We start from the raw sequence: 16,449 nt of genomic DNA on the forward strand, positions 1-16,449 counted from the left end.
ACTCCCAGCAGGATATACCCGCCTCCAGGACCTGAGCTAATCAGTTTAAGCTTAGTGTCTGAAGGAGGTGGACATGGTCTGGATTTCTACAGACCAGGTCTTATGTTTTTTTATTTTCCTAGCTAGGGAATGTGTTTTTTTTTAGGTGGGGACTCAGGAACTGCGGCTCAGGTGGGGACTCAGGAACTGCGGCTCACTGTTTCCCCATTGCGATTGAGGGGGCACAGACATTGCGTATATGCGCTGTTAACCCCCTCTCGCCAACGGTCAGCGCCTGGGGTTGTACCTCATGGGTCCGGGTCCCCCTATTTCCCTGCTCGCCTCGTTCGCACATGGTAGCTCGGCGTGATGCAGGTAACAGAAGGCTGACTGAAGACTTCACAGAAGACTCCATTAGGTAAGTTCTTCTGACCAGGTGAGTATATATTTTTCTCCCTTTTCTTAGGTGCTGACTTGCAGCCTCTGGAGACCCTAATTTTTTGGCCCACCTTTCAGGATCTAAAGGGCTGGCCTGTATTGGGGCTCTATCTTTATTCAAGCAGGGGCGAGCAATGGCATTTTGGGCAGGAAGGGGTTACCTTATTACTTTATATTAACTACATGTGTGTGTGTGTATTTTTATACTATGCGGCTGTCAGCCGCAGCGCATACTATGCGGCTGACAGCCGTGGCGTTTGTACTGTTCGGTGCACTGAGCGCCGACTTCTTCGGTTTCAGCAGCAAACAGCTGCCGGCGGACTTGAGTATCGCCCGCTCACTTCCCCGCGGGCGCAGACGCGACTGACATGTGCGCCTGGGGCAAGGAGCGGGCGCCATTACTATTCTTCACGGTGGCAGAGGCGCTATAGCTCCACCCACAGGGCCGCCGGAGCTTACTGGGGGCACGAATCGCCCTCCAATCAGCGCCGTGCACGCGATTTTTGTGAGCAGAGGCCAATTAGACAGTGCCCCTACTCCAGGCACGCCCCTCTATGACTATTGGCTGGCCTGTTTCTCCCTCTTTCACTCAGAGCGGAGTTCTCCTCACAGCAGCTGCCACAGGGGACACAGACTCGGGTGAGAGTTATTTTTTCATTATGTCCGTACCCAGAACTTTTCCTCCCTCTAAACAGACAACTGGAGCATTAGTTTCCTATTTTGTCTGTAAGAACTGTAATTCCAAAATGCCTGGTTCTGCTGAACCCACTTGCTCTGCCTGCTCCTCTGCTGCCCCAGCCCCCATGGTACCCCCGGATGCTCTTTCAGTTCAGGTGGATTCGGCCGCCCCTCCAACCTGGGTTTCTTCCCTATCCCAGTATATGGCTGACTTGACTCAAGTCTCCCGTTCGGTGGCTGAAGCCTCCCGTGACGTGGTGTCTGCCTTCAAGAAGTCTGCCCTGTGCCGGCCCTCTAAAGGGACCCGCTGCCCTTCTCCACATACCTCACGCTCTCACAAGCGTACTAGGGGTGCATCATTTGACTCTTCCATTGAGTCTTCAGGCAGATGTGCTCACTCCCCTCGTGGGTCCCGCCCCTCTGGGTCTGGTCACAAACGTCGCTCCTCCAGAGGACGTTCCCGCAGTTGCCACTCTGCCTCGCCAGAGCCACATACCCGGTCAGGGTCACCCCCTCAAAGGCTGCCTCCACTCGTTCACATTCTCCTGGTGAACTGGCGGATGAGGCTTTCGAATCGGCATCTGACTCTGAGGACCGCTTGGATTCAGTTGAAACGGTGAACTCATTGGTTGCGGCCATAAGAGACACCTTTCACTTAGAGGACCCAGGATCTTCGGACGTGACTCCTGAAGTATCCTTTCATCGTGCTAAACTGGCACCTCAAAAGGTTCAGCTCTCACGCTGAATTTGACACCCTTCTGGAATCTGCATGGAAACATCCAGACAAGAGGTTCCCGGGAATGAAGAAGGTTCAGTTGCGTTACCCATTCGACAAGGACATTGTCTCTAAGGTGGTTTCTCCTCCCTCGGTGGATCCACCAATTTCCCACCACTCTAAGGCTACCACACTGCCACTGGCAGATGCAGCTGCTTTCAAGGACCCAACGGACAAGAAGGTGGAGTCCTTAGTGAAGTTTGCTTCTGAAGCAGTAGGCTCTTCTCTTCTTCCCACCTTCGCCTCGGCTTGGGTGTCCAAAGCCCTATCGTTGTGGTGCTCAAAGATCCGTCAGGGTATCCAGGCGGGATCCCCCCCAGAGGATCTGTCTGCTTTGGTTCTCCAATGCTCTAAAGCTGGAGAATTTCTGTGCTGCCTTTACTGTGGATCACCTAGCAGCCCTCCACCATTCCATGTGGCTTAAGGCTTGGGATGCGGATGCCGCTTCCAAAAGGTCTCTCACCGAGCTTCCTTTTACTGGTGCCCATCTTTTTGGCAAGCGCCTTGGCAAGATTATTTCTGAGGCGACGGGGGGGGGGGGGGGGGGGCTGTTTGTAAGAGTTCTTTGTTGCCTCAAAATAAGGCTCGCTCTACTTCCCAGATGAAGTCCTCTTCCTTTCGGGGTCGGGGCAGGCGCCTTCGCGGGACAAGGCTCCCTCATTCCGGGCGCGCCCATCTTGGAAGTCGGACACCAACCGTTCCGGCCATTTTGCGGCCAATCGGGCAACCGCAAACCCACTTCCGCATGCAGTGATGCCCCCAACCGCAGATTTTTCTCGGGTGGAAGGTCGTCTTATTTTTTCGAGACATCTGGACCACACACATTCAGGACCCTTGGGTCAGGGACGTGGTGTCCAAGGGTACCGAATCGAGTTTGCCTCCCTCCCGAGGCATCGTTTATTTCAGTCCCGGGCTCCCTGGTCTCCTCCTCTGGCGAAGCAGTTTCAGGAGGCTCTCCGGGCCCTGCTTCTCCAGGGAGTTATTGTCCCCTTTCCTCCAAGGGAACGTTTTCAGGGTTTCTATTCCAATCTTTTTGTGGTTCCCAAGAAGGGCGTCTCAACCGTCATCTTCTCATCAGCCACTTTCGAATGGAATCCCTCCGTTCGGTCGTGGCATCCATGGAACAAGGGGAATTTCTTTCTTCGGTGGACATCAAAGGTCTTTACCAAGTGATAGCCCTGTTGCGGTCGAGGGGAGTCTCCGTAATCTCTTACCTAGACGACCTTCTCATCAAGGCTCCCCCCAGAGTCCAGACCCTGGAGAATGTGGATCTCACCCTCCAGACCCTGGATCGTTTCGGGTGGATGGTAAACAGGGACAAGTCTGTCCTTTCTCCCACTCAGTCTCTGATCTTCCTGGGACTTCAATTCAACACGGCCTCTGCCCGGATTTGCCTTCCGCCGGACAAACGTCTGACTCTCCTGTCAGGAGTCCGCTCCCTTCGGGCCCAGGTCCCAGTTTCCATTCGCGTTTGCATGGAAGTCTTGGGTCGGATGGTAGTGGCCATGGAGGCCGTACCCTTTGCCCAGTTTCATTACCATCCCCTTCAACTGGCGATTCTCTCTCGATGGGACAGATCTCCTCTGTCTCTCGATCGCAAGATTGCTCTCCCTCGTCACATCCGTCAGTCTCTGCTCTGGTGGCTCCGCTCCCCCCTTCTTCTTCTTCAGGGGGCGATCATTTCTTCCCCTCCAATGGCAGGTGGTTACAACGGATGCCAGTCTGTCGGGCTGGGGCGGTGTGTTCAGGGACTGGACGGTTCAAGGCCTCTGGTCTTCCTTGGAAACTCTTCTTCAGATAAACATCTTGGAACTGAGGGCGATTCTTCTTTGCCTTCTTCATTGGGAGTCCCTGCTTCAGTCCCACCCTGTCCGCGTCCAGTCGGACAACGCCATGGCCGTGGCGTACATAAATCGGCAAGGCGGCAGCTCGGCAGCCATGGCCGAGGTGACGAAGATTCTCATCTGGGCGGAAAACAAGGTTCCAGCCATTTCGGCGATTCACATTTTGGGTGTGCTCAACTGGGAAGCGGACTTCCTCAGCCGGTCCTCGGCCGACCCCGGCGAGTGGTCTCTGCATCTGGAGGTCTTCACACAGATCTGCGACCTCTGGGGCATTCCAGACATGGACCTCTTCGCGTCTCGGCACAATCGGAAGATCCTTCCGTTTGTGGCGAAGTCCCGGGACCCCCTGGCGCTAGCAGTGGACGCCCTAGTGATTCCTTGGACAGGGTTTGCTCTGCCCCGTTTCCTCCCCTTCCGCTCCTTCCCAGGGTTCTGAGGAAGCTCAAAGCGGAGGGGGTTCCCGCCATACTGGTAGCTCCAGATTGCCACCCCAATTTACAGTCGCTGCATTTGACGGCATGGCGGTTGAGACCGCGGTTTTGAGAGCACACGGTTTCTCTTCCCAAGTCATTCACACCATGCTCAGGGCTCGTAAACCCTCCTCGGCAAAAATTTACCACCGTACTTGGAGGTCTTATTTTTGTTGGTGTGAAGCTCAGGTTTTGTCTCCTGTTACTTTTTCTGTTCCCCGTCTTTTCTCTTTCTTGCAGGGTTTGGATCTGGGGTTGTCTCTCAGTTCCCTTAAGGGTCAGGTTTCGGCGCTTTCTATTCTTTTCCAGCATCCTCTGGCTTCTAATTCTCATGTCCGGACCTTTCTTCAAGGAGTGGCGGATGCTGCCCCTCCTTATAGGTCACCTTCTCCCCCTTGGGACTTGAATCTGGTTCTGGGGGTCCTCCAAGGTGAACCTTTTGAACCCCTTAGGGAGGTGTCCCTGCGCCTCCTTTCTTGGAAAGTGGCATTTCTTGTTGCTATCACCTCCATTCGGAGAGTGTCTGAATTGGCAGCTCTCTCCTGCCGTTCTCCGTTTCTGGTGATTCATCAGGACAAGGTTGTCTTCCTGCCAGATCCTTCCTTTTTGCCTAAGGTTGTTTCGGCCTTTCATCTCAATGAGGACATTGTTCTTCCGTCCTGCTCCTTCTCATCCTAAGGAGCGTTTACTCCGCAAACTGGATGTGGTTCGGGCTGTTAGATCTTACCTATCACTTCTTCGTTTCGCAGTGTGATTCCTTTTTTGTCCTTACGGAAGGTCGTCGCAAGGGACAACCTGCTTCCAAGGCCACCATTTCTCGGTGGATCCAGTCTGCCATTTTGGAAGCCTATCGCTGTAGGGGGAAGGTTCCGCCCTTCAGGGTTGTGGCTCATTCTACCCGTTCTGTTGGGGCATCCTGGGCTCTCCAGAACAAGGCCTTGCAGATTTGCAAGGCGGCTACTTGATAGTCTTTGCACACTTTCTCGAGGTTCTACCGGGTTCATACCTTCGCATCGGCTGATGCTAGTCTGGGCCGTAAAGTGCTGCAGGCGGCAGTGGAATAGATTATCTGCCCACCCAAGGGACGGCTTTGGTACGTCCTACGGTCTGTGTCCCCCAATGAAGCCGAAAGAGAAAAGGAGATTTTTTAACACTTACCTTAAAATCTCTTTCTCGAAGGATCCATTGGGGGACACAGCTCCCACCCTTTTGGGTTTCTCTTTGGTTTTCTGTCCGAGGGTGTGTTCAGTTATATTTTTTCTTCTGGTTCTCAGACAGTTCGTGTTTTTTCCTTGACCTGTCGGTCCTCTCCTATTGCTCTGTTACTAAACTGATTAGCTCAGGGCCTGGAGGCGGGTATATCCTGCTGGGAGGAGCCAACTTTTTTTGTTGCCATAGTGTAATACCTCCTAGAGACAGCAGCATACACCACGGTCTGTGTCCCCCAATGGATCCTTCGAGTAAGTGTTAAAAAAAAATCTTTTTTTCACAATTTTGAAAGGGTGCCAATAATTTTGACCAGCCCATTTTTGGAGTTTGGTGTGACATTGTCCAATTTGCTTTTTTTCCTCCTTTTTTTGGTTTAGTTCCAAAACATACAAAGGAAAAAAAAACATATGTATAGCAAAACATGTGTTACTGCAATCCTTTTCTGTGAGAAATACTACATTTTCTTGAAAAATTTCAGGGGTGCCAACATTTACAGCCATCACTCTATATCCTTGTCAGTCTGTATATCCTTGCCGCAAATGGACATTCATTACCATCCATCTCTGGCTCCCAAGGTATGACACACGCTCAACAGGTGAGCACGCATCATACTCGGTGGGTCCCGGTTGCTATAGGCAACTAGGACCCACGGCTAATGCCGGACATCGCCGCTAAGGCTGATGTCCAGGATTAACCCTTTAGACGTGGCGATCAAACTTGATTGCCGTATCTAAAATGAAAGTAAAACATTGCCAGTTAGCTCAGTGTTGCTGTTCGGGATCGCAGCGTCCCGAACAGCTTGCAGGAAGCGAGGAGGATCCTTACCTGCCTCCTTGCTATCCGATCGCCGAATGACTGCTCCGTGCCTGAGATCCAGGCAGGAGCAGCTGAGCTGCAATAACACTGATCAATGCCATGCAGTGAACAGTGTAAGAGATCAGTGTATGCAATGTTATAGCCCCCTATGGGCTATAACATTGCAAAAAAAAAAAAAAAATGAAAATAAAGTGTTAATAAATGTGATTTAACCTCTTCCCTAATAAAAGTTTGAATCACCCCCCTTTTCCCATTTAAAAAAAAAGTGTAAATAAAAACAAACATGTGGTATCGCCACGTGCATAAATGTCCGAACTATAAAAATATATAGTTAATTAAACCGCATGGTCAATGGTGTACAAGTAAAAAAATTCCATAGTCCAAAATAGCGTATTTTTGGTCACCATAAAAAAAAAATTTAAAAGTGTTCAGAAAGTCCAATCAAAACAAAAATGGTACAGATGTAAACTTCAGATCAAAATGAGTGCCGATACCACCCCTTATATGGAAAAATAAAAAAGTTATAGGGGTCAGAATGACATTTTTCAACGTATTAATTTTGGTGCATGTAGTTTTTTTTAGTAGTAACATCAAACCTATGTAAATTGGGTATCCTTGCGACCGTATGGACCTACAGAATAAAGATCAAGATTTTTACCGAAAACTGCACTGCATAGAAATGGAAGCTGCTAAAAATTACAAAATGGTTTTATTTATTTTTTTGCCCCACACTTTTTTCTGGTTTTGCCGTGGATTTTGTAGTGAAATTGTTAATGGTATTACAAAGTAAAATTGTTGGCGCAAAGAACAAGCCCTGATATGGATTTTTAGGTGGAAAATGTAACCCCTTAAGGACCGGGGGTTTTTCTGTTTTTGCATTTTCGTATTTTGCTCCTTGCCTTTAAAAAATCATAACTCTTTCAATTTTGCACCTAAAAATCCATATGATGGCTTATTTTTTGCACCACCAATTCTACTTTGTAATGACATCAGTCATTTTGCCCAAAAATCTACGGTGAAACGGAAATAAATCATTGTGCGACAACATTGAAAAAAAAACGCCGTTTTGTAAATTTTAGGGGCTTCCGTTTCTACGTAGTACATTTTTCAGTAAAAATGACACCTTATCTTTATTCTGTAGGTCCATACAATTAAAATGATACCCTACTTATATAGGTTTGATTTTGTCGGACTTCTGGAAAAAATCATAACTACATGCAGGAAAATTAATACATTTAAAATTGTCATCTTCTGACCCCTATAACTTTTTATTTTTCCATGTATGGGGCGGTATGAGGGCTAATTTTTTTTGCGCCGTGATCTGAAATTTTTAACGGTACCATTTTTGCATTGATAGGACTTATTGATCGCTTTTTATTCATTTTTAAATTATATAAAAAGTGACCGAAAATGCACTATTTTGGACTTTGGAATTTTTTTGCGCGCACGCCATTGACCAAGCGGTTTAATTAATGATATATTTTTATAATTCGGACATTTCCGCACGCGGTGATACCATATATGTTTATTTTTACTTTTATTTACACTGGTTTTTTTTTTATTGGAAAAGGGGGGTGATTCAAACTTTTAATAGGGGAGGAATTTAATGACCTTTATTCATTTTTTTTTTTTCACTTTTTTTTTTTTGCAGTGTTATAGGTCCCATAGGGACCTATAACACTGCACACACTGATCATCATTGATCACTGGTTTCTCATAGGAAACCAGTGATCGACGATTCTGCCGCATGACTGCTCATGCCTGGATCTCAGGCACTGAGCAGTCATTCGGCGATCGGACAGCGAGGAGGCAGGTAGGGGCCCTCCCGCTGTCCTGTAAGCTGTTGGGGATGCCGCGATTTCGCCGCGGCTATCCCGAACAGGCCACTGAGCTACCCGGCAACTTTCGCTTTCGCTAAATGGTTAATAGCGCGTGGCGCCGCGATCGGCGCTGCACGCTATTAGAGGCGGGTCCCGGCTTCACTATGACGCCGGGCCCGCTGTGATATGATGCGGGGTTACTGTGTAACCCCGCGTTATATCAGGAGAGCAGGACCAAGGATGTACCGGTACGTCCTTGGTCCTTAAGGGGTTAAAGTGTTATGATTTTTAGAGGAAAAAACTAAAGTGCAAAAAAAAAGTGCAAAAAAATGAAAAATCGCCAAAGAGGAAAGGGGTTAATGCTGACAGTGCATTTGATCAGGTCTCGTGGGCCCACATCATTCATACCTTTAAATATAGCCTTTTGGTTTCCCTTTTTTATCCTAGTCCGTACCATTTATACAAATGCTCATTCCACCATCTGGTTGAATGGGCTTTAGTCTACTCCTTTTGAGATATGTCGGGGCACAAGGCAAAGTTGTCCTCTGTCCCCATTATTATTTAGCCTGGCCCTAGATCCTTCAGGGAGTTCAAGAAAGTTTACCAGTATTCTAGGTCACTGAGGTTGGCCAATCTCTTGACTCTTGCATTTGTTGACAACATTTTAATGTTAATGGCCAACCTTAGGGTTGATATACTAGAGGTGATATATGATTTCCACCGGGTTTAGGGGTTCCTTATGAATTATGCTAAGACTCTGGTACTTTCTCTTTATAAATCAGCCCAGAATGGATTAAACACAATGTTGCTGTTTAAAAGGCAGTCTAAAGCTCTAACATATCTAGGTGTTAAACTTCCTTCTAATCTACATAATCTTTATGAATTCAATATCTGTCATATTCGCAGGAATCAAACTCTTAGAGTTTTTCTCAACGATGTTCCCTCTTGGGCTGATCCCATTTAAAGGAAAACTGTCAGTAAATGGGGCCGATGGGGATGCTGATCAATATGCTGCCTACAATGCCCGGATCCACCCCGCCATTCGCCCGTTATCTTAAGCTCCTAAATTGCATGGGCGGGGTTACAAGGCTCCTTCCGGCACTCTGATGTCAGTGCTGCTTATGACTGTTCCTCCCCGCTCTGTACTAGACTCCACTGAGGAGGGAGGGGATTAATATTCACAAGCTGGGCGGCGCTGACGTCAGAGTGCAGAATGAGCCTTGTAACCCTGCCCATGTCAGTTAGCAGCTCATTTGCATATTAAAAAACGTAACTGGCAAATGGCGGGGTGGATGCGGGCATGGTAGACAGCATATTGATCAGTGTCCCCCAGCAATACCAGCCAGTACCTCTGGTTGGTGCGGGGGGAGTTTACTGACAGTTTTCCTTTAATAAAAACGACTGCTTTCTCTTCATTACTTTTTCCTTTACAGACCCTGACAATCATTTTACAAAAAGCTGATGTCAAACTGCTCGATAGACTCTTTAGACAATTGATTTGAGGGTTTAACTGGGGGAACCGTATCAGCCTCTTTAAACTACAGCAAACATAATTTCTGGGTGGTATTAACTTTTCTAATCTAAAGGTTTACAGCATTGCGGCATTTAAAGGAGTACGATAAGGGAGAGCCAGAGATACAGCATTTGGGTATCTCCGGCTCTCCAATAAAGATACATGGAGGGGTCATGTCGGCTGCCACTTGGTGCAGGGATAAGTTGTACTGTACTCCTTTAAGCAGTTAAATGACCTGACACACCCAGCATCCCTACCTCCGTTCTTTCTGCTCCTATATGCCCACCCACTTTGTGAATATTCATGGTGAGGTAGGCAAAGGGGTATGTTTGATCCCGCCTCCGTTGGGTAAAGGACGACATTTACATATTAGGAACAGAGGCTAATACACCCTGTATTTTTCTAGAATGGTGGCACAGATCCAGATAATTTATACATCATTTTACTCTGGTTCATCCTCCCTATAACTGTGTATTGGGTTTAGTGCAGGTTAACTGCCTGTCAGTTTCCCTTTAAAATCCATGGCTATGTATGTACAGCAGTCAGAGCCGCCAGGGAGAATAGCTGGAGAAAAAAAATACTGCTTGCGCTGTCTTTTTCTCCTGCTGGGGTCCATCAGGACCCACTGTTGCCCGTTGCGCCCCGTCAAACTCCGGGAAAAATAAATACATTTTAAAAATGGGTTTGAAGGCTGTTCTTGACAGGGCACAACAGCAGTGTGAAAGTAGCCTGTCTGTCGGTTATTCTGCCAAACTAAAAAACAACATATAAAGAGAGACAAAAAGCTGAGCACTGTGACTGATTTTGGGTAGAATTGGAGAAAAAAGTAGAGCATTTCTAGAAGGACTTCTAGTTTGCTTACCATGCCGTACACAGACTCCGTGATTTTCACTCTGAAATCTTGCTGCATCACAGCTTAGCTTCTCTCCCGCTTTCAAATCTTGTTCTCAGATAGGAAAGCACAGATCACCTGGTTCGTTTTAAAAGGGGTGTATATTTCAAATAAAATAGTTTTAATAAGTGTTATTTACTAAATACATCTGCAACCTCAATTAGGAAATCTATTTGATGAATTTGTATCAGCTTTTCATGGTTATTCTTTGCAAGACTGATGCAATATGCAATTTATATAAAAATGTGTTACTTTATTATCATCATCAAGATTCAACTCAGTTTATTTTAGACTGTCACTTCACCCTCTGCATTCTCCTCTTCTTCCTCTAGAAGGCTATAAGAGGCATGACTCTGAAATGGGCGCTGAAGAGGATGAGCTAGAAGTCTGGCCATACAGTTGTGAAGCTCAAGAGCTGGTCCTGTTATTGAAACCTCATATTTATAACTTGTGCCTTTAGTATCCAAACTGCTGAAGAAATCAAATGCATCCTATAAAAAAAAAATTAAAAAAAATAGATATTTAGAGACATTGCAAAGTAAATAAACATTAGCCATCAGTTTATAGACATATTGGAGGAGATTTATCAAAACTTTTGCGGAAGAAAAGTTGACCATAGCAACCAGATTGCTTATTTTATTTTTCAGAGACTTTTTTTTAACAATGAAAGAAACAAACAATCTGATTGATTGCTGATCAGCATTGGAAGTTGTTAATTTTTTTAGAAGTTCATGTTATATGTTCTCCAAATATAAACCAAAATGCAGATATATATATATATATATATATATATATATATATATATATATATATATATATATTTTTTTTTTAAAGTATTTAAGTTTTGCATTATAATTAACAAACATCACCAACAAGGTGGATCAAGGTAGAACATATACAACAGACTACGTAGGTCCCAGAGACCAGCTCTAGCACAGTAACAGAGATTCAGAGTATGCAAAAAAATGCTCCAGTAAAACAGAAGGGCACATCTCAGACCCAACAGTAGGAAGCCCAACACAGACCGACAGACCGACACACACACACACACACACACACACACACAAGCACTCATCCCGGTTAACCCAACCCTCCCCAACCCAGCCCGTTCCCGTAAAGAACTGCAGCACGCTACAGAAGACCTACTGGGATAGACTAGTCAGGGGGTCCGTCGACACATCCAGCAAAAGCCAGGGGGTCCATAACTTGTCGAATTTTTTAGGGCACTTACGACTCACATGGTATAACAGGACATATTTATTAATCAAGTTTAGCCAACAAGACACCGGGGGGCGGTTGCGGGAGAGGTGTCTTTCCAGGTTATCACTACAACCTTACGGGCACAGAATAGCAGGAAGCGAATTAGTAAGCGTCTATGCGAACCAGAGACCACTTCATTAATGACTCCCAGCAGGCATACCACAGGGGTGAGTAAGAAAGGGAAGTCTGGGGGCGTGGCTTAGCATGGCATGTGAGCGGTCGCAGCATCCCTGAGCTCTGCTGCTGATCCTACACTTATCCTGGGCATCTGGCACTTTTAGCAGCTCCGACCCCTACAGTGTGTTGCCGTACCTCTCCTGAAGCTGTGGGGTGTGAGATGGCCGGGCGTAGGGAGGCGGCGGGACCAGGCCGCAAGCCGTGCAGGCACCATCTTGCGTTGAGATGGCTGGCGTGGCGGAGCGGCTACAGTGATTCGCCGGGGTCATGGACCCTCCTGAGCTGGATCGGGCTGCAGCTGATGACTGGAGCGACGTCAGTGATGCAGGGCAGAGTGGCTGCGGGCAGAACCTGCTCCTTCCATGGCTTCAGGGCCTGAGGACATGCCGGTCAGTGAGTACAGTGCAGCCTGAAGTTAACTCTATTGCTGCTGGAGCCCCTGCAGTGACTGCTACAAACTCCCTCACTGTATCTACTTCTGTGCCTAGGACTGTGTCTCCTGCTCCCCTCTCCTATGCTAGGGTGGTCACTGTAATGCTTCACCTGGCCTTAACCCTTCCTCTGCCATTATGGGGCCTCATGTTCCAAGGGGCACTGCTGTTCCTTCTACTGCCCCTGAATCTACTCTTACAGATGTGATGTTAGCTATTTCTAAGGGGAATACTGATATGAAGCTTCTTATTGGTGGCATGCGTGAGGACATTAACCTGTTACGCCAGAAAGTGTCTGAGCGGGTTGGGGCTGTGGAGGAAAGAGTTAAAAGATTTGGAGGATCAGGTCCCCCCCGAAGCGGGACATGCACTGTGCAATTACTAATCTGACCTCATTGGCTGCCATGTCGGATGATATGGAAAACCGCCATCAGCGGAATAATGTGCGCCTTCTGGGGGTACCATAAAAATCAGAGCCACAACCCTGGAGGAGAATTCTTTGAGAAAAGAGACTCTGACGCCCCTGTTTGCAGTGCATAGGGTGCCCACCAGACCTCTCCCGCCAGGAGCTCCGCCTAGAGCTGTGCTTATTAGTATACTGCATTATAAGGATAGAGACATTATTCTACACAAAGCTCGGGACATGGAACAGCTCGCCATTAATGGCAATCATGTCCCTGTGTTTCCCGACTTTTCTGCTGAGGTCCAAAAGAAAAGAGCTAAATATATGGATGTCAAGAGACTTTTACATGCCCTCAATGTGATCTATTTCATGCTTTATCCATCCAGACTGAGGGTTGTGGCTCTGGGCACTACCCACTTGTTTGATACCTCAGTGGCAGCTGTGGACTGGCTGGATGCTCATGAAGCGCAGATTTGACAGGTTTGCCAATGATTATCCGCGATTTGTTTTGCTGCAGTTGTCTTCGACCACTGCGGCAGCTGCACTGTTAACTAAGTCTGCTTCTCCTAGGTTTCCCTCACTCTGCTGCAGTACACTCTCCTGAATGTACTCCCCTCCTGTGGGTGGGGAGCAGAGCTTGGCCATTTTGTCATTTTCTTATTTACATTCTCAATGTTTAATGGGGAGCTTTTATATGCCTATACACTTTGGGGGGGGGGGGGGGGTTCTTACTTATTTTCTATATCCTTTGGGGTGTTTTATGATCGGTATTGCATCATGCCAGATGCCTAGGTTATGTTGTTCTTCTCCCAGGATTATAGTTGCACGATTGATGGGAAGAATGTTTATTTGTATTCTACATGCTTTTGGTTACTTGGCTTTTTCTCTGCCCCTTGTGTTGCGAGTTGGGACATTTGTATCTTTGTTCTTTGTCTTTCCTCCAGGTCTGGCAGTTATTCCTTTGTCCATGTTCCTGTTTTCACCTGTTCTACCTGGTCATTTGCCTTGGTGTCTGTGCTTTCCCTGCTTCATTTATTGTTTTGTCCACTCCTATGGCTACTGATGTACACATGGTGGCATAGAATGTATGGGGCCTTAATGACCCTCCTAAACGGCTTGCTGTTCTGCAGGAACTCAAGCTTCCTCAAACTGCTGTTTTGCGTGTCTCTGAGACACATCTGACAGATGATACGAAACAGGTACTTAAACCATGGTCCGGCCATACCTTCCATGCCACCCATTCATCTCATGCTAGAGGTGTCAGTGTTCTTATTCACAGGAATATTCTTTTTAAGTGTTTTTCTAGTTTGATTGACCCTGATGGTTGCTTTGTGTGCCTTTATGGCGAATTTCACCATGTGGCTTGTATATTGGCTGCAATATATATCCCTCCCCCATGTTCTATTGATGTATTAAGGAGGGTGGTGTCCTTTGTCTCCTCCCTGCCAAATGTGCCCCTTCTTCTGGTAGGAGGAGATTTCAATAATCTTTTGAATCCGTCCATAAATAAATTTGGGGGTAGAGGGGCCCCTATAGGGTTTTCTGTTACCGGTCTGACTAGGTTTGTAGAGGAAGCTGGGTGGGTTTACTTATGGAGGCGGCGCAATCCTGCAGGTAGGCAGTATTCCTGCTACTCTAGTTCCCATGGTACTCTTTCACATATTGATTTAGCGCTGGTTAATGAGCTGATCTTCCCATGGGTGGCAGTGGTGGAATACCCTCATTTATCGGATCATTCTCCTATTCATGTACACCATAGCTTCAGTTCTAGTCCTAGAGTTAGGGGGTCCTTGTGGCACCTTAATCCGTACTGGCTTCAGGTACCCACAATAGCCACACCCTGGTAGCAGATATTGAATCTTTCCTGGAAATTGTGGCACAGCTTTGCTGGGGGTAGTGTGAGCTTTTGTCCAGGGTGTGTTTACTAGAGACATTAACACATGTAAATCAAAGAATCCAGGAATACAGGAGTCGTTGCAACAGCAGGCGATTTCTGCTGACAGGGAGTTCCTTGGGAACTCGTCTGATGCTGTTCAGGTCTGCTGGCAGTCTTGATGCACATCTACTGCAAATGGCGGATAATAAACGTTTCTTTCAGCAGCAGCGATATTTTGAAAGTGGGGAAAGCACTGGACGTTTTTTTGGCTCGTATGATTCGGGTGCAGCAGGAGTCCATGGCCATTCCCTGTCTCTGCGATGGTGCTGGGTCTCTTGTGCAGGAGGAGGCTAAAATTCTTGATGTGTTGGTCTCCTTTTATGAGGAGACTTATTCCTCCAAATTGTTGTATGATGATGTTGCTGTGGATCAATTTGTTTCCCCTATCCTGGTGGCAGCCCTGTTGCAGACCCAGAGAGACTTTCTGGACACGCCTATTACTTTGAGAAAATTGGAGGAGGCCGTGGGTTCTTTGCCAAATAAGAAATCACCAGGGGTGGACGGGCTACCTAATGAATATCTTAAGCAATATAGTGATGTGCTGCTTCTTCAGTTACTAGAAGTTCTGCAGGCTGCTGGAGTTGAGGGGGCTTACCTACTTCTATGTCAGAGGCTTTTATAGTACTATTGCTGAAGCCTGGGAGAGATCCGCTTTTGGCGGGTTCTTACTGACCAATCTCATTGTTGTGTTCAGATATTAAACTGTTGGCTAAGGTACTAGCGAATCGGTTGCTGGGGGTTCTCTCTACTCAGGTGCATGGCGATCAAACTGGGTTTATGCCTGGCAAGTCCACGGCTGATAATATTAGACGGCTGTTTTTGAATCTTCAATTGGTGCCGGTGGGAGCTGTTGGTAGGGCTGTACTTTCACTCGACTCTGCCAAAGCTTTTGACAGTTTCTGAGTGGTGCTTTCTGTGGAGTGTGATGCGTCATATGGGCTTCGGTCCTCAATTTCTGAAATGGGTTATGTTGTTATTGGTGGCTCCGCGGGCCAGGATCAGGACTAACTGCCTACTCTCCCACTCTTTTCCCCTGGGTAGAGGCACTCGCCAGGGGTGTCCCTTGTCCCCCTCTTTTTGCAATAGCCATAGAACCCCTGGCTCTGTTGGTTAGATCATCAGCGGATTTTAGAGGATTCCGATATGGTACCCTTGATGTACGCATATCTCTGATGATATGCTTTTCTTGGGTGATCTTGCTCATACTCTTCCTCCGCTGATGCATCTGATTGAGCGGTTTGGTGAATATTTGGGCCTGACCATCAACTGGGATAAATCTACTCTCCTTCCTTAGGACCCCTTGCCACAGATCCCGGATGTTGCCAGGGTGGACATCCCCATAGTGAGTCAATTCAAATACTTGGGCATTATGATTATCGCATCTCCCTCTAGTTATATTGCTCTTAATCTGGTGCCACTATTGGATCGTAGTGCTTGTAAGGTAGCCAGTTGGCGTAAGCTCCCTCTCTCGTTAGCGGGTAGGTCCAATCTATTCAAGATGGTACTGATGTCACAGTTTCTGTATGTGTTGCATAACTCTATTTGGATCCCCATAAAGTATTTTATTAGGATTCAGTCCCTTTATGGGGAACTTATATGGAATGGTAAGTCAGCCCGAATACTTTTTGAGATGTTGCAGCGTGTTAAGGAGGAAGGGAGCCTGTCGGTTCCTAATCCATGGCTATATTTCCTAGCCGCACATGTTCAACAGTTGAAGGGGTGGGCACGTATGCTACTATAGGGTGATCGGGTCAGTTAGTGTCCCAGCGGTGTGGGGGGGGGGGGGGGGGGAGAGATATGGTGCCTAC

The 16,449-nt window shown here is 47.2% G+C and overlaps 1 protein-coding gene across 6 annotated transcripts in view; it reads right to left on the reverse strand.

Annotated features, from left to right (window-relative positions):
- Positions 1-10,530: 10,530 nt before the first annotated feature.
- The window catches only part of BABAM1 (BRISC and BRCA1 A complex member 1), a 47,545-nt gene continuing 41,626 nt past the window's right edge, over positions 10,531-16,449 (reverse strand). For all 6 annotated transcript variants that reach the window (XM_056518111.1, XM_056518104.1, XM_056518107.1 and 3 more), the window contains exon 9: positions 10,531-10,925. In XM_056518111.1, coding sequence (XP_056374086.1) covers positions 10,722-10,925 — 204 coding nt within the window. In that variant the 3' untranslated portion in view covers positions 10,531-10,721. The remainder of the gene's footprint in view (positions 10,926-16,449) is intronic.

Source organism: Hyla sarda, chromosome 1, assembly GCF_029499605.1.
Source record: "Hyla sarda isolate aHylSar1 chromosome 1, aHylSar1.hap1, whole genome shotgun sequence".
In the NCBI taxonomy this organism is placed as follows: domain Eukaryota; kingdom Metazoa; phylum Chordata; class Amphibia; order Anura; family Hylidae; genus Hyla; species Hyla sarda.